Here is a 19,082-nt window from a genome sequence, read left to right on the forward strand (position 1 = left end):
ACTCTAAAACAAAGGCCATAAAGAAAGATAAAAAATGGACACTATATAATGATTAACGGAGCAATACAAGATGAGGATATTATACTCATTAACACATATACACCCAATATAGGAATACATAAATACATAAAGCAAATACTAACAGATAAAAAGGAAGAAATTGGTTGCAATACAATCATAGTATTAGAATTTAACACTGCATTAACATCACTGAAAAGATCTTCCAGACAGAAAATTAATGAGGCAACAGAGAAACTAAATGATACAATAGAACAATTGGCCTGGTTGATATTTTCAGAACATTACATACCCCCGAACTATAATATACATTCTTTTCAAATGCACATGGGACATTTTCTAGGATAGATCATGTATTCAGGCACAAAAGAAGCCTCAACAATTTTAAAAAAATAGAAATTATTTCAAATATCTTTTCTGACTAAAATGCCATGAAGCTACTAATCAACTACAGAAAAACAAAGGAGGAAAAACGACAGCATGGAGATTAAACAGGATGGTACTAAAAAACCAATAAGTCAATGATGAAATCAAAGAAGAAATTTTTTTTAAAACTTTGAGACAAATGACAATGAAAACACAACCACACAAATTCTGTGGGATGCAGCAAAAGTAGTCCTAAAAAGGAAGTTCATAGCTATACAGGTATTCCTCAAAAAAGAAGCACAATCTCAAATAATAATCTAACCTACCAGCTAAAAGAATCAGAGAAAGAAGAGCAAACAAAACTAAAAGTCAGCAGAAGGATGGGAATAATAAAGATCAGGGAGGAAATAAAATAGAGATTAAAGGAACAATAGAAAAAATCAATCAAAACAAGAGCTGGTTTTCTGAAAGAGTAAACAAAATTGACAAACCTCTGACCAGGCTCACAAAGAAGAGAAAGGAAAGACCACAAATAAACAAAATAAGAAAGGAAAATGGAGAAATTACAACCAATGTCACAGAAATACAAAATATCATATCAGAATACTATGAAAAACTATAGGGAAACAAACTGGATAACCAAGAAGAAATGGATAAGTTTCTGGAAACATACAGTCCACCAAGACTGAATCAAGAAGAAACTGACTATTTACAATAGCCAAGACATGGAAACAGCCTAAATGTCCATCAACAGATGACAGGATAAAGAAGATGTAGTATATTTATACAATGGAATACTATTCAGCCATAAAAACTGACAACATAATGCCATTTGCAGCAACATGGATGCTCCAGGAGAATGTCATTCTAAGTGAAGTAAGCCAGAAAGAGGAAGAAAAATACCATATGAGATTGCTTATATAAGGAATCTAAAAAAAAAATAAAATAAAACAAACAAACAAAACATAAATACAAAACAGAAATAGACTCATAGACACAGAATACAAACTTGTGGTTGCCAAGGGGGTGGGGGGTGTGGGAAGAGATAGACTGGGATTTCAAAATCATAGAATAGATAAACAAGATCATACTGTATAGTGCAGGGAAATATATACAAGGTCTTATGGTAGCTCACAGAGAAAAAAAATGTGACAATGAATATATATATATATATGTTCAAGTATAATTGAAAAACTGTGTTCTACACTGAAATTTGATACAACATTGTAAAATTATTATAAATCAATAAAAAATGTTTTAAAAAAAGAAATTACTGATTTCCTGGACTTCATTAATTTTTTTTAAACGTCTGCATTGCAAAAATCAATGTTAAGAGAATAAGAAGCCAAAGACTGGAGAAAATATTTACAAAAGACACATCTGATGAAGGACTGTTATCCAAATTACACAAAGAACTCTTAAAACTCAACAGTAAGAAAACAAGCAACCCAATTAAAAAATGGACCAAATATCAAAACAGACACCTCACCAAAGAAGGTACACAGATGACAAATAAGAATATGAAAAGATACTTACATCATATTTGTCAGGGAAAGGCAAAAATAAAACAGTGAGATACTACTACACACCTGTTAGAATGGCTAAATTCCTGAACTCTGACAGCACCACATGCTGAAAAGAATATGGAACAATAGGAACTCTCATTCATTGCTAGTGGGAATGCAAAGAGATACAGTGACTTTGCAAAACAGTTTGGCAGCTTCTTATAAAACTAAACATAATTTTACCATACATTTCAGCAATTATACTCCTTGCTATTTACCCAAAAGAACTGAAAACTTATATCCAAACAAAACCCTGCACACACGTTTCTAACAGCCTTATTTATAACTGCCAAAACTTGAATGCCACCAAGATGTCCCTTAGTAGGTGAATTTATAAATAAACCGTGGTACATCCAGATAATGAAATATTCTTCAGCACTGAAAAGAAATGATATGTCAAATGGTGAAAAAAACATGAAGGAATTGTAAAAACAAAAACAAAACCACAGAAATGTCAATTAAATAGAGTTGGAACACTAGAAGGGGGAGTGCTCATGCCCTGCGAAGATAGCAGAGATCAACAGAAAGAAGAAAGACTTCTTTCCTGGCAAGTACTGGCCAGTGAAAAGCTATGATCTCTGTTTACAGTAGCCCTCCCAACTTCATTTTCCCCTCTATAAAGGTTTTCTCCTTTCCTTGTTGTGGTGGAACTTGCATGTGGCTCACTATAATACATATCCCATATTGCAATTCTCTGCTTATCCTGCTGGAGAAATATCTGGTAGTCTGTTTTAGGTCAACAGAACCTTAAATGCATATTACTAAGTGAAAGAAGCCAATCTGAATAGGCAACATATTGTATAACTCCATATGACATTCTGGAAAAGACAAAACTATGGAGACAATAAAAAGATCAGTGTTGTCTTGGCTGGGGTTGAGTAGGATGAATAGGCAGAGAACAGAGTATTTTTGAGGCCATGAGAATACTCTGTAAGATACTATAATGATGGATACATACCATTATACATTTGTCCAAACCCACAGAATGTACAACACCATGAGTGAACCCTAATGCAAACTATGGGCTTAGGGTGATTACAATGTGTCAATGTAGATTCATCAATTGTTATAAATGTCCCATTCTAGTGGAAGATGTTGATAATGGGAAAGGCTAGTTATGCATAGGGGTAGGGAGTACATGGGAAATCTATGTACCTTCCTTTCAATTTTGCCATAAACATAAAACTTCTCAAAAAATTGTTTCTTTAAATGAGTAAAATTGCAAATACATACATATATATATATATCCATAATAAAATCATTAATTAATTAATTATAAAAGGGAATGCTATGAACAACTTCACACTTACAAATATGTCAATTTAGAGGAAACTGACCTTCAAAACCACAAACTACTAAACTTTATGTAAAAGCACCCCCCCAAAAAAAATCTCCAGGCCCAGATAGTTTCACTGGAGAATTCTGCCAAACACTTACAGAATTAACACCAATCTTAGGAATTCATGTGATATCTTCTAGAAATAGAAGCGAACACTTCCCAACTTATTTTATGAGGTCATTATTACCCTAACGCTAAAATCAAACACAGAAAAAAAATAAATCTACAAACCAATATTTCTCATCAAATTCAACACAAAATTCCTTGCCAAAATATTAGCAAACCTAACCCCACAATGCATAAAATTATACACCATTACTAAGTGGAATTTATTTCTAGGATGAAAGGCTGATTCAACATTCTAAAATAAATTAACATAAACCACCATATGAACAAGTTAAAGCAGAAAATTTCTATGATCACATCAATTGATGCAGAAAAAGCATTTAACGAAATCCAACATCCATTCCTGATAAGATTTCCAAATGTTAACCACTATATATAAAAGTAGATAATTATTCTGTATAACACAGGGAACTATATTCAATATATTGTAATAACCTTTAATAAAAATGAGTATATGTATGTATATGCATGACTGGGACATTATGCTGTACACCAGAAATTGATACATTGTAACTGACCATACTTCAATTTAAAAAATACCTCTTAGTGAACTATGAATAGAAGGGGATTTCTTGAACTTACACAAAGGGCAATTATGAAAAACCTATATTTAACATTATATCTAATGATGAAAGACTAAATGATTTCCCCCAAGACTGGGGAAAAGCAAAGATGTCCACTCTAACCACTCTTATTCAACATATTTCTGGAATGCAACAAGGCAAGGAAAGGAAATTAGGCATATAGATTGGAAAGGAAGAAATAAAGTTGTCCCTATTTGCAGATGACATGATTGACTACATAGAAAATCCCAAGGAAATTACAAAAAAACAAAAACACTTCTGGAACTAGTGAATTCAGCAGTATGGCAGGATGCAAGATCAACGTACTCCCCCCCCCAAAAAAAAAATCACAGTTCTACATGAACACATAGAAGCCAAAATCAAAACCCAATTCTATTTACAATTTATCCAGAGAAATTGAAACAGTTAGGCATACACTTAACAAAATATGAACATGATCCATATGCTGAAAACTACAAAATGTGATGAAAGAAATTAAGGACTTAAATAAATGTAAAAACATACCATGAGCATGGGTTGGAAGATTCAACATAGTAAAGCAGTCAGTTCTCCCCCAAATTGTTATACAGATTTAACACAGTTTCTACCAAATTCTCAGTAAGTTTTTTTTTGTAGACATGGGCAAGCTTATTCTAAAATGTATATAAATAGGCACAGGCCCTTGTAGAGCTAAAACAATATTGGCATGGTAGAATAAAGTGGGAGTAATCACTCTATCTAATGTAACAAGAGTGCTAAAGACCTGTGAACAGATGTTCATAGAAGATTTATTCCTTTTTTTAATGAAGTATAGTCAGTTTATAATGTGTCAAATTTTGGTGTACAGCATAATGTTTCAGTCATAAATACACATACATGTATTCCTTTTCATATTATTTTTCATTATAAGTTAGTACAAGATATTAAATATAGTTCCCTGTGCTATACAGTAGGACTTTGTTGTTTATCTATTTTATATATAGTAGTTAGTATCTGCAAATCTCGAACTCCCAATTTATCCCTTCCCACCCCGTTCCCCCACTGGTAACCATAAGTTTGTTTTCTATGTCTGTAAATCTGTTTTTTATAAATAAGTTCATTTGTGTCATTTTTTAAGATTCCATGTACAAATGATATATGATATTTGTCTTTCTCTGACTTACTTCACATAGTATGATAATCTCCAGGTCCATCCATGTTACGGCAAATGGCATTATTTTTTTTACAGCTGAGTAGTATTGCATTGTATATATATACCATAACTAAAAGCTTCCTTCTTAATAGCCAAATACTATATACAACTCAGATGTCCTTCACTAGGTCAATGGTTAAACAAATTATGGTACAGAAACAAAAACAAAAAACTTGATATATGCAACAACCTGGATGAATCTCAAAAATTATGGTGTCATTTATATAATTTTGAAATGACAAAATTATAGAAATGGAAAAAGGATTAGAGCTTGCCAGGGGTTAGGGACCAAGGAGGGAGGAGTGAGAAGAGAGTGGATATGGCTATAAAAAGGAAACATGAGGTATCTTTATTGTGATAGAACTATTTTGTATACTGTCTGTGGTGGTATACACAACCTACTTATGTGATAAAATTGTACAGAAGTAAATACATACACAAACAGACACACAAATGACTACAGATAAACCCTGGGAAATCTGAATAAGATAGGTGGATTGTATTAGTGTCAATACCCTACTTGTGGTACTGTACTGTACTTGCAAAATGCTACCATTGGAGGAAATAGTAAAGTCTTCAGGGGATCTCCGTATTATTTTTACAACTGCATATTAATACACAATTATCTAAAAAATTTGCATTAAAAATCCTACTAATCTTTTTTTTCAAGAAATAATATCATGCTCTGTCATCTTTAGCATCATAATAGCTTGTTTATTGTTTTGTTTTGTTTTGTTCTTGTCTGTGAGACGGTTTTATTGTTGCTCCAATTAGATTCCACCCCCTCTACATCCCCATTCTCAGGGGGCTTGAGGGAGGCTGCCTCAGCTGGGGCTCTTTCCCCACGAGAGCCTGGACATGGGTACTCTCTGAAACGGAGTTTGGGCTTCTGACTGTTTCCAACATCTCTCTCTTATGCCTGTCCATGCTCTGGGCTGGGCTGGCAACTTGGATAGTTCTCCAGTCCTGGCTAATCAGGCTTGCATGATGCCTCAGATAATAAACAGCTATAGACTACTGGCTCAAACTAAGCTGAAGCCGATATGCTTCATGATGTTTCTGATCTTCAGAATTATTGATCACACTGGGACACACCTGACACTTTCCTAAGGTGTCATATGACCTCCTGTGAACTCTCTGGTGTTGCTAATGTGTAGACAGGCTGCATGACCACTTCGTGAGTGTAGTAGACTTGGGAAGGTACGGGATAGATATCAGCTTGTAAAAAATAGCTGAAGGAGCTGGGCTGCTTTCACTTAAGATAAGGTGACATGAAGGATAAGATACCTGGGTTCAGACCCCTAGAGGGCTGATTTGTGGCAAAGAAAATGACAATGTTCTCTGAAGTCCTAAGGGTAAGTGAAGATCAGTACCTCAGGGGTGCTTAATAGATGCAGATATAGGCTTAGTAGAAAGAAGGACTAACTGAGCTGCCCAATAATGAGATGTGCTACTTCTGATGTAGAGAGTATCCAATTACTGGAAGCATTTAAGAAGTCATTAAACATCTCTCAGAAATGTAGAAATTTCCTTTCAATTTGCAGATTCTAACACCAAAGTAATTATGTGAAACAGGGCTGCTAGTACTTCATCTGAACACATCTCTTGTTCCCTCACTGGCTTTTCTTTTCTCCTGACTGGAAACTTCTCTTGATGATTGGAAGGGAAGGAGAAGGACTCTGAGGTCTTGGGATCAGTATTTTGTATAGACTGGAAACTCTTTCCAGGAAAATTCAGGTTTTTATTGTTTTGGGTAGCATATAGGGACATAGAACCCTGCAGTAACCCCCTGAACTAATTTGGGAGATTGATATGGACACAGGATAACTGTAGGAAGCTTTTAGTTCAGGCATTTTTCCCTTATGTAAAATAGAATTGTTTCCATGTCTGTTTTTCCTAAGAAACTGTGAACTCTTTCTTCTTTTACCATGTCTTACATTTCTTTGTGTTCTTCCTGCAACTAGAACATTTTCACATAGTGGCTGCTTGATAGTTTCTCCAAAAAGCATTTCTCAGACATGACAGATTGTTTGTGGTGTAGTTTATATACCAAATGCTAGGCTGGCATTTCCTCTCAGAGAGAAGAGAGAGATGGCTTCCAGTTTTTTGGGGGGTGACACCTAAAGTAGATGATGTGATTATTTTTAAAGGTAACTCCCTTAATTTAATGGCAACCAGGTAGCTAAAATTATACTTTTAAGAGCTGAGCTTTTGACAAAGTTCCCAGTGCTGGACACGTGTCTGGCTGGCTTCATTCCTTAGACGTGAGAAGAGTGGGGAGGCTGTTGGCATTTTCTTCAGACTGAACCTGATGGGTTGGTGGGATGGGGGAGCTTTTTTAAATGAACAGGGCCTTCTCAAACTCTAGAAGACTTACTTATGTATGTTCCAGTATGGAGGTCTCTGCTTCCCACCGTCCTTCTCACTCTTGGGAGTTGCAAGTGGAATAGAAAAAGGAGAGGGCAATATGCTGCTGGACCTTCAAAATAGGAAAAATGAAATCCAGAGAAGCTAAGTTAGAGAGAGGAAAAAAAGAAGAGTCCTGGGCCCAGAGTAAGGTATGCTAGGGGAGGCTGGGCCTTCTCAGGTCCTTTAGTAAAAGGATGGGAAGACCCACAGTGCAGAAGCCTAGACTCGCAGCCCATTTGAATAATGGGAAGTGGAACCCTGGGGCATATTAGGAGCCTGAGCCCTGGCCCAGCCAGGCACCTGTCCATCAGTCAGTCCTTCCAGGACTTCCCCGTGGATGGCCCTCCTCTCACTGGGATCTCTCCCAGAATGGCATTAGTAAGATAACACGGCCCTGGGAGGGCGGGTGGAAGATAGTCTAAAATTAACCCCGTGGACCTATTCAGCCAGCCTTTAGGCAGTGTTGTTAACAGTGGGAACTGAGGCCTCTGCTTGCTCCGAGCCTGGGGCAGTAGGGGGCTCCCCTCAGAGGGGCCACCAGGGTCCAGTGCTTCACAGAGAGGTAGGGGCAGCGACCCTGGGTCAATGTGGCTTCAGGCCAAAGCCTGGTGAGTACCTGGAGCCTAGGACTGATGATGCTGCCAGGGAGGAGTGAATCCTTAGAGCTGAGGGCCCATGGACCTGTGACCACCACTCTCCATAGGCTGTTTCCACTGGGTCTGGTTTTGGAGGGGGGACAGTTGGGAGGTAAGTGGGGAAACCTGCCCACAGAGGAAAGAGGAGATTCTATGATGGCTTCCTGCCGCTTCTGTCCCAGGAAGGTGTGTATGCCTAGGTTCTGGGGTCCAAATGGGCCTACTTCCTAAGGGAAATTGTGGTTGTGCAATACAGGGAGGGTGAAGGTTTGTCTTTGTGTCCCTGTGTGATATTTGTGAGTCTGTGTGTGTCAGTGCAGTGGGGTGGGCTCAAGGACAGAAGGGCAAAGCTCCTTAGGGTGGGGGGAGGAAGGTGAGTATTAAAAATAGTCTAGTAATGTCTAGAAGACTATTTAAGGGCCCGCTGAAACCAGCCACTCTCCCATAGGAGTTCTTAACCTAAATTCACAGACTCCCCAGGAAAGCCTTAGAATCCAAAGGGTCCAAAAATATGGATGAGGCAAACAAACACCTTTATTTCACCCTAATCTTTATACTGAAATTTACCATTTCCTAAAGAATGAATGTAAGCAGCAAATGGCAGTAGTATTACTAGTTCCTGTAACTCGGTCACCAGAAGAAATCACAGAGATTTCATGTCATACTACAGTTTTGGCAGGGATCTGGAAATGTCATTTTTTATGCTCATCATCGCTTAGAAATTATTAGTAGACTTTGTTATGTAATGTGCTAAAAGAACTTCTATTACTATATCATGCAGTTTTAAAAATATGTTGATAGCTGTATTTCAATATACTCAGTTTCTTTTAATTCTATGTTATTTTATGTATTAAAAACCATTCTGAGAGGAGACCAGAGACTTAACTATATTGCCACAAGAGCCAATGTCACATAAAAAAAGGTTTAAAACCCTTGTACTTTGGGAATCAGGAGAAGGATCCTTGCACAGAATGGTAACATAATAACTCTTTGATTAATAAACCACAGTAAGGTTAGGTTAGACAAGAAATGAGTTAGATTTTCTTATCCTATCTAATAAGGCACAATTCACTCAAGTGCCCAAGTTAGCTGGGGCCCATGGCTTGTTCTCCCTCTGGAGGCTCATTATATGGGCCTTGTTGTGTGTTCATTGTATGACTTGGTAAAAGCGTCAGCATTTTTCTTCATACTCCCTTCATCTCCCTGAATATCACTTCCCAAAGTAAAATAGTAAGAAGGGAATCCCTAACTGGCTGTTAGAAGAAATGATTTGTAAAGAAATCTTCTATGATTTAAGTTCTGGAATTCAGCATGATCCTCAAAGCTGAGGATTCTGGGAGCTGCAGTATGACTCTGCTTGAGGCAAGGGGAAGGAGTATGTGTTTGTTTTTCAGGTGGTAACAAAAAGAACAGGATGGAGAATAGGGAAACCTGGGTTCTATTTCTGGCTCTGCTTTGCCCTAATGCAACGTACCTGGCAAATCCGTTACCCATCTGGACCTCAGTTTCCTCCATCCACAAAACAGGGATAATATTATCTATTCCATTATGTGAAATAGCTTTGAAATGCACAAGATTATAGACATGCTCTGAATTCTCGCTAACTAGATAGCTGTCAATAACAGCCATGTGACCTTAGGAAAAAGTCCCTGCTCTCCCTCGAGCCTTGGTTTTCCCATCCCTAAATTGAGAAAATTAAATTAAATGGCTTATTCTGTGCATTCCAGCTCTGATGTTATAGAACTTTAGCCTTAGGAGGGAGAAATAGTCATAGAAATAGGAGACCTAAGTAATAACAATCTTTATAGTAAAAATAGTTACTGAGTAGTACATTCAGGTGCTAGTCAAAACATTTAAGATGCACTAACTCATTTAATCCTAACAATAGCCCTCTGAGGCAGATACTAATATCATCCTATCTTTACAGATGAAGAAATAGACACAGAGAGATTAAATGATCCACCCTAGGTCACACAGCTACTAAGTGGTAGAGCTTGGATTGAAGCAAAATTCCAGACCATATTTTATCACTACTACATATGGCCTCTTAATCTGCAGTGGGGGCAAAACATACCCATATAGGAGTTACAATGCAATGTGATGATTGCTATAAGAACAAAGATTCAAGGAACTAACCCATCAGGAGTTGCATGTGACAGAAGGAAGCATGATGTATATCGAGAGCCACTATTTCTCCTCCCTTATTGCTGAATCTTGGGGTATAAGTAGAGTAGTAGGAAGTGAGGCTGAAGACATTGGCCAAGATTTGCTCCTGAGTGACCTGTGAGCCAGGCAAGGCATCTGGGCTATATTCTGAAAGAAAAGGGAGCCATGAAGAGATGTAAAGTAGGGGAATGGCACAAACAAGATTTGTGTATTTAAACGATCACTTTAGCTACAATGGGGAGAAATTATTGAAAAGGAAAACTAGCTAGGAGACTACTACAACAGTTGAGGCAAAAATTGATGAGGTCCCAGATTAAAACACTGGCAATGGGAATGGGCCTGAGGGGTAGCCTATAGAGGTCTCTAGGAAGTAAAATTCACAGGACTTGATCAATTAAATGGGAATGAGACAAAGAGATAGGAGGACTGACTAGAGTCTTCAGTGTTTGGTTGACCAGGTGGATGATGAGGAACTGAGTTATGGATCAATGATGGTGGTAGTGGTGGTGTGATACTGCTGACTTTGAAGTACCTGAAGAAACTCACTGAATACATACATTTTGCTGAAGAGGCTGCTGGTGGCTTAAAGTGATAGGCTTGAAATCATCAATATAAAAGTGAGAGCTACAGATCTGGAACTGGAAAGAAGAAGATGAAAGAGATAACTATTTCAGGGTAGAACAGAGGGGAGAAAAATTAGAAGTGTGGGCTGGCCAGGAAGCCATGGTAGGACTACATAGGAGGAAGTTGTCAGTAGAGACAGATGTCCCAGAAAAGTCAGAGAAGGAAAGATCTGAGAAGCAGCCAGTAGATTTAACCACAAGGAAGAGTTTTAAAGATCTATCTCAGTGTGTGATTGAGGGCAGGTGGAGCCAGACTGCAGAGGGTGGAAAAGTGAATGGGAGGTGTAGAAGTAGATGGTAGACAACTCTTTGGATATGTTTGGTGAAGAAGAGAGATGTAGAGAAAGGTAACTAGTGTGGGACAAAGGACAATAGAAATGTTTTGTTTTGTTTTTTAAGATGATTGAGGGGAAGGAGCCAGTGAAGAGGTTGAAGGTGCAGAGGAAGCTCACCTTTGAAGATCTGATATATGGGGATAGGGCTCTTTCTTTTAACAGCCCCATGAGGCAGAGACTATCATTTCTGTCTTAACAATGAGGAAAATGATTCCCAAAGAAGGGAAGAGACATGCCCAAGGTTACTCAGATAGGAAATGAGGGTGTTGAGTTGCAAACAGGTCTGCCTGATTTCTGAAATCCTCTTCTTGTAATTGCACCCCAAAATGAATAAATAATAAGACTGAATATGGAGTTGATGTTGACTGGTGAGGAGGGACCTAAAGTTGAGGGAGACCCCACCCACTCACGTCACAATTTTTTCTATGAGGTGTGTACCTGAGGTCCGTACCTGAGGTCCCAGACTAACAAAGAGGGGTGAAGGTGGACAGTGAATAAAAAGAGGTGTGTGGCCCTGAGCCCATGGCTGCAGGGTATGTGGGAGGAGGGAGACTAAATCTCTGAAAAACCTACCAGCTTACCCTGATGACATTACAAACTGATGTTGGAGCATTAGGAACAGAACTGGAAAGGTCAAGGGGTTAGTTTGAGTCAGTCACTGGGATATTGGGCCATGGGTGATTTCATAGGGCCTGGGGATGATGGGGAGATAAGTGAGGATTGAGGCAAGGTTCCAAATTGGGTGGAGCAGAGAGGATGGGAAAAGGCTTGACCCAGAGAGAAGGGGAAGCCATGGATTTCAAAAAGGGGCTGTAAATCCAAGGGACTCCTGGATTGAAGTGGTCATGACGGAAAAACCAGTTGTCACCAGAGAGGAGGACTTGCTCTGGAAACCTCGAGTATTTCCTACCATCTCTTTGACTTCATTTTACTTGAACTGTGTTCTGTGTAATGTCACTTCTTTATTTAATCAGTAAATGACATTCACCATTCATTTCCTCAGCAACTTTGTTGCCTGAAGCATGGGGCCTGAGTCTGAGAGGAGGTCACCTATGAGGGACAATGAAGAGGTCGAATCTCATCTAAAAGGCTAAGAGGTAGAGTTGAGGGCCTGCCCCATGAGATTAATGTCAGAATGCTCAGGGAAGACAGCTTGACACCACAGAGCACCATTCTGTTGGCCTAGCAACTGCCAGACCAGAACCACCTTATTAGTCCACACATTCTGAACTAAGGGAGATGCATCTACCAAATCCCCAGCCATGATGTAGGCCCTACTGGGAGTGGAGGAATAATAAGACGGATACAGGAGTCCTCATCTTGGAGTTTACACACTAACGAAGCATAGATAAGTGGAAATGTGGTGTGAAAGCACATAGTTAAAGTCTAGTTGTGATCCTTTGGAAGCCCTGAGCAGGTGGTGGAGGAGATTAGGGAAAACATCCCAGAAGTAGGAGTTTGAAGGGCTGGCAGAACAGCATATGCAAAGGCACTAAGCTATGAAATGGCCTGATCTGTTTGGACAACCATCTCTCGGGCCTGAAATAAGATGGATTAGGAGTTAGAAGCAGGGGACCCATGAGTGAAGAGCCTGATGGTGAAGTGAAGGATAGGGGCCAAGGGCTGGCATCCAGGCTTTTGATGGGTGCCCTCACTCTCTCTCATGTTTTTGTCACCCACAGATCTGGCATATCCTCCTGCTCATAATGAGAATAGTTCTGCTGCAATCAGCCAAAGTCAATCTCATGGACATCACCAAGATCTTCTCCCTCCTGCAGCCCGACAAGGAGGAGGAGGACACCGACACAGGGGAGAAACAGGCTCTCAATCAAGCAGTGTACAACAATGACTCCTATACCTTGGACCAGCTTTTGCGCCAGGAGCGTTACAAACGATTCATCAACAGTAGGAGTGGCTGGGGAGTCCCTGGGACACCCTTGCGCTTGGCTGCTTCTTATGGTCACCTTAGCTGCTTGCAGGTCCTCCTGGCACATGGTGCTGATGTTGACAGCTTGGACGTCAAGGCACAGACACCACTTTTTACTGCTGTCAGTCATGGCCATCTAGACTGTGTGCGTGTGCTTCTGGAAGCTGGCGCCTGTCCTGGTGGTAGCATCTACAACAACTGCTCTCCTGTGCTCACAGCTGCCCGTGATGGTGCTGTTGCCATACTGCAGGAGCTCCTGGGTCATGGTGCAGAGGCCAATGTGAAGGCGAAACTACCAGTCTGGGCATCGAACATAGCTTCATGTTCTGGTCCCCTCTATATGGCTGCAGTCTATGGTCACCTTGACTGTTTCCGCCTGCTTTTGCTCCATGGGGCTGACCCCGACTACAACTGCACTGATCAGCACCTATTGGCTCGAGTCCCACGGCCCCGCACCCTCCTTGAAATATGTCTCCACCATAATTGTGAGCCCGAGTACATTCGGCTGTTAATTGATTTTGGTGCTAATATCTACCTTCCATCTCTCTCCCTGGACCTGAACTCTCAATGTGATAAAGGCACTGCATTGCTGCTACAGGCCCGAGGTGAGTGTCAAGCAGACCAGTTCTAATACATCTCCTAGTTTGGAGGTCTCAGGGCCCTAAATCACCCCGCAAGCCAATTTGGGGATGAACTGGAGAAAACACCATCTTCCCTCTTCAGGGGCCCCAGTGGAGAAGAAGTTACAGATTCCTTTTTAGGGAAGGGATCACTAAGATGAGGAGGGGATAGCACTAGCCCAATTTCTGGTTCTTGCTTTGCCAATGACTACTTTGTAGCCTTGAACATGCCCTCTCTAGGCTTCAGTGTGCCCCATTGGTACCATGCACTGAGTGCAGGGAGGGGGATATTTGTTAGAAGGGAGAGAGCAATTAGGCTTTCAGTAGCTGGAGCAGAATGGATGTAGGCTTGGGTGGGAGAATTACACTGAGAATTGCTGCTCATGACCTATTTCTCCTTGCTGTAGCCACTCCACGGTCACTACTATCACAGGCCCGTTTAGTTATCCACAGAGCACTGCGCCAGGCCAGCCAGCCACAAGCCATCGACCAGCTGAATATTCCCCCCATGCTGATTAGCTACCTCAAACACCAACTGTAATCTCACAGCCTGTCCAGAAACACACAATGCCTCCAGAAACCACCTGGGGACCCAGGTAGCTGAAGGGCATTACAGCTCTACCCACCCACCTGAAGCTGCTCTCCTGTACTATCCTCCACAATAAAATCCTCAACAAAATAAATCCTGTGGGCTGTTGTATCTGGGGGTGTGTCTGTGTATGTATGTGTGTGTGTTGGGGGGTGGGGGTTGGTTCACTGGGGGAAGGGGTCTGGTTGGCCATGGGGAAGGATTATAGTGGTCGGGAATTTGATAGGCATAAGAGCCTGGCCACTGAAAGAGTAAAAAAAGAGAAAACTAACCCAATAGCCCATACCTCCCCACCAAGATCCTTGAGAGGATGTGGAGCTATAATGACCTAGAAGCAAGGTCTTGAAGAATTCAAGTAAGTAGAAAGGTAGCATCAGCTTGCTCAGCTCTGTATCTCCACTTACTTCTCTGGCTGGTATAGGTCACCTTTTCAGGGGCTGTCACCCAACTCCCTCAAGTGACTAAGGAGCCTCCCATTCACTCACCTTGAATCATAGGCTGCATGCCCACGAGTCCAGTTTATAGTCAAGATCTAACTAGGAAAACAAGTTACCAAATATTTATGACAGTGAATTTAATATAGAAAAAATATTGATTACATAGGTAATAGGCTGAGAAGCTATAAGGATGGGAAACTAACCCAGAGATCAGTGACAGCAGGAGGCCAATACCACCCTTAGGCTGGAGGGGTGAGGAAGAAGGTATATCCAGAGTCCAGGTACAGGGGTCTGCTGATGGAAAGTGGAATCACAGATCTATCTAACGTGGGTGCCCAAACCAGAGGAAAGGAAGAAATACCCTCTCCTTTCCCTCATTCTTGCCCTTCAATCTGCTTCCAATGTCTCTCTCACTGGGGGAAACTAGAAGTCAACTAATATGAGAGCCTGAGAAACACAGCCTACATGGGTCAGCCCTCACCCCCTTGCAATATAGGGCAGAACAGGGGAAGATGAAAAACGGAAGGACAGTGGGAAAAGGTGGTATGATCTGAGCCAGCAACTGGGATCACAGAGCAGAATTGGAAGTGTATTGACAGTGGGAGCCATTGGAGAGACACAGCACAGATACCACCAGAGGCACAAAAAGGGGAGGCTAAGTACCCTGGCTTCCCTGTTTTTCTTACCCTCCCACCAATGCCCCCCATTGGTTGAATCAGCCAGAAGATTATTGATGAAAAAGCCTGGGAGATGCAGCCTGCAATGGTCTGTCCCCCTCTGATGTGGAGAAGAGCAGGGGAAGGAGGCAAATGGGGCCTGGACAAGCACAGATAACCACCCAAATCCAGATCCAGTCACCTTCAATTTTGTTAAATCTTTATCTTTCCACAGTACCTTCTTGTATGTACAACTGTGGGTGGGGATGTGGATGAGCAGTGAAAGAGACACAAGATGAAGGGATAGAGGAAGAGAGCCCAGATAACCTGTATGTGGGAAGTACTTTAGGTGTTTAGAGCTTTTCCTGGGAGCTGCCTAGACAGACTCCTGCCCCTACATAATGATCTCCCCTCATATGGAAAGGAAGGCAGGGAATGTGGTCTTGATCTGACTTGCTTCTCCCTCTTCTTACCTCTCCCCCTCTCCCTAGCTCCTAGTGCCTGAGAGACTAGGAAAGGAGACAAGAAAACAGGACATCTATCCTCATGGTCCTGCCCAACTCAGCTTCCAGACTTTCATTCTTTTCCATCTTGGAGAGTAGTGCAGCTGTTTATCTCCAAGGAGCAAAGATAACTGAAGGACTGGGCTGTAAGTGCAGACAAAGGGCTTCAGGGTAGGCTGTAGGTCTCTTCTACCTTTTTTTCATTCTAGGTTCCTGAAAGGTGAATTGTCCAGGACCCTACCTTGGGCTCTGCCCCCCATACCCTTAGTCAGGGCCCTTGGGGATTAGGAGTCAACTTCAGCAGCCCCATCTGCTATAGGACCCCGGGAAAGTACACCATTCAAATGGGGCCTGGCCAGGGTGGCCTCCCCTGTGTAATCTGGAACACAGATTCTTTGGTTGACCCCTGAAAGCACATGGATACTCTGCACATTTCAAGTGACTTGCATTTGATGAGGATGTAGGAGCATACCAAATTCTAGGCAGAGAGAAATGGCTGAAACTCTTTGCCCTATTTCACAGATGAGCAGACTGGGAACCTTTCTAAATTAAGTTCCCATGTTATTGGCAGCCCAGCTTTCCAAACATCTGTCAGCTGTTTTTCCAGTTGCCTGTGCTGCTGTGGACAGAAACAACTTTAAGGCCTGGTGCCTTAGTCTCTTCCCTATCCAGACAACAGGCCAGGAGTTGAAATGGATCATCTCAAATTCTTATGATGAACTTTCTGAGGCAACTTTCCCTAGGAGTTGTGAGGAGGAGGTTCCTGGAGTGAAATCTCACCCTTTGCCTTTAGTCTTTTGTTGGCATTGGATGCAGATGATAACCTAGTTTTCCCATTACCCACTACTACAACCACCAGCTTCCAGGTAATTTGTTTTCCCTGTTAGATCTTGACTATAAACTGGACTAGTGAGATATAATTGACATATAACATTGTATTTGTTCCAGGTGTAGAACATAATGATTCAGTATTTGTGTATATTGTGAAATAATCACCACAACAAGTCTAGTTAACATTCATCACCATGCATAGTTACATTTTTTTCCTTGTGAGGAGAACATTTAAGATCTACTCTCTTAGCAACTTTCAAATAGGCAATACAGTATTGTTAAGCATATCCACCATGCTGTACATTACATCCCCATGACTTACTTATTTTGTAACTGGAAGTTTGTACTTTTTGATGCCCTTCACCCATTTTGTCCACCCCCAACCCCTGCCTCTGGCAATTACCAATCTGTTCTCTGTACCTATAAGCTCATTTTTTTCCCTTAATTTTAGATTCCACATATAAGTGAGATGATATTGTATTTGTCTTTCTCAGTCTGACTTATTTCACTTAGCATAATGCCTTCCAGGTCCATCCATGTTGTTGCAAATGGCAAGATTTCATTCTTTTTATGGCTGAATAATATTCCATTTTCTTTATCCATTGATGAACACTTGGGTTTCTTCCATGTCTTGGCTATTGTAAATAATGCTACAGTAAACATGGGGGTGCATATATATAGTGTTTTTGTTTTCCTTGGATAAATACCCAGAAGTGGGGTTGCTGGATAATATGGTAGTTTTATTTCAATTTTTGAGACACCTCCATACTGTTTTCCATAGTGGATGTACCAATTTACATTCCCACCAACAGTTCACAAGGATTCCCTTCTCTCTAAATCCTTGCCAGCACTTGTTATTTCTTATCTTTTTGATAATAGCCATTTTAACAGGGGTGAGGTGAGATCTTATTGTGATTTTGATTTGCATTTCCCTGATGATTAGTGATACTGAACACCTTTTCATGTACCTGTTGGTCATCTGTGTATCTTCTTTGAAAAAAATGTCTATTCAGGTCTTCTGTCCTTTTTTAAATCAGGTTGTTGTTGTTGTTGTTGTTGTTGTTGTTTTTGATGTTGAATTGTATGAATTCTATGTTTCGCATATTGACCCTTTGTAGGATATATCATTCGCAAGTACCTCCTCCCATTTAATAGGTTACTTTTTCATTTTGTGGATAGTCTCTCTTGCTGTGCAGTCCCACTTGTTAATTTTTGCTTTTATTGCCTTTGCTTTTGGTGTCAAAGACAAAAAATCACTGCCAAAACTGATGTCAAGGAGCTTACTGCTAATATTTTCTTCTAGGAGTTTCATGGTTTTAGATTTTATATTAAAGTCTTTAATCTACTTTCTGTTAATTTTTTGTATGGTATATGATAGTGGTTCAGTTTCATGGGTTTTCTTTTTTCTTTTTTTTTTTTTTTGCATGTGGCTGTCCAGTTTTCCCAGAACCATTTATTTATTTTTTATAACATTTTTATTGAGTTATAGTCATTTTACAATGTTGTGTCAAATTCCAGTGTAGAGCATGATTTTTCAATTATACATGAACATACATATATTCATTGTCACATTTTTTTTTTCTGCTGTGAGCTACCACAAGTCTTGTATATATTTCCCTGCCCAGCACCATTTATTGAAGAGACTGTCCTTTCCTCATTGTATATCTTAGATCCTTTGTCATAAATTAATTGACCATGTATGCTTGGGTTTATTCTGGCAGCATTAATTTAATCTCTCTCTTGCAGGCCCAGAGCATTTGACCACTTACAAAACATTTGCACACCCATCATTTCACTTACTTCTAGAACAACTCTGAGGTAGTCAGAGAAGTTTTTGTACAGATGTGGAAACTAAGGCCCAGAGAAAGGAAGAAACTTGCCTAAGGCCACACAGTGAGGCAAGGTAGAACCAGAACTGGAATCCATGAGGTTCCTTGTTGCATAGGTCAGGGCTCCTCCCAGGATGCCATGTTCTGCCTTATGTGTGAGTGCGAGCACTGAAGAGTGAGGGCAAGCCCTGACTTCATTTCATGGGCCTGGGCAGTATGTGCACAGGGCTCTCTCTCACTGAGAAGGGTCGCAGCCCCTTAGTTTTCAGAGGGCCCAGCCCTGGCCCCCATGATAGAGCTGGCACTAAGGAGTGACGCAGCAAGGCAAGGAAAGGTGGCAGCCCTTGGCACTG

At 40.7% G+C, this 19,082-nt stretch overlaps 1 protein-coding gene across 2 annotated transcripts; it reads left to right on the plus strand.

Moving 5' to 3' along the window:
• The first annotated feature begins 8,051 nt into the window (after positions 1–8,051).
• Positions 8,052–14,567, plus strand: ASB12 (ankyrin repeat and SOCS box containing 12). 2 transcript variants are annotated; one of them, XM_010980078.3, is made up of 3 exons: positions 8,052–8,186; positions 13,020–13,869; positions 14,292–14,567. In XM_010980078.3, the coding sequence occupies exons 2-3, from the start codon at positions 13,044–13,046 to the stop codon at positions 14,423–14,425; spliced, it is 960 nt and encodes a 319-aa protein (XP_010978380.1). In that variant the 5' UTR covers positions 8,052–8,186; positions 13,020–13,043; the 3' UTR covers positions 14,426–14,567. The 2 variants fall into 2 exon arrangements, with proteins under 2 accessions (XP_010978380.1, XP_010978379.3); XM_010980077.3 differs by lacking the exon at positions 8,052–8,186 and adding an exon at positions 8,205–8,399.
• The last annotated feature ends 4,515 nt before the right edge of the window (positions 14,568–19,082 follow it).

The sequence above is a fragment of the Camelus dromedarius genome, chromosome X (genome assembly GCF_036321535.1).
Source record: "Camelus dromedarius isolate mCamDro1 chromosome X, mCamDro1.pat, whole genome shotgun sequence".
In the NCBI taxonomy this organism is placed as follows: Eukaryota; Metazoa; Chordata; class Mammalia; order Artiodactyla; family Camelidae; genus Camelus; species Camelus dromedarius.

Coding starts and splice junctions, on each gene's coding strand:
- ASB12 (XM_010980077.3), top strand. CDS start 8,211: ATGATGCTGCCAGGGAGGAGTGAATCCTTAGAGCTGAGGGCCCATGGA. Junction 8,400..13,019: donor GCCGCTTCTGTCCCAGGAAG/GTGTGTATGCCT, acceptor TGTCACCCACAG/ATCTGGCATATCCTCCTGCT. Junction 13,870..14,291: donor ATTGCTGCTACAGGCCCGAG/GTGAGTGTCAAG, acceptor TCCTTGCTGTAG/CCACTCCACGGTCACTACTA.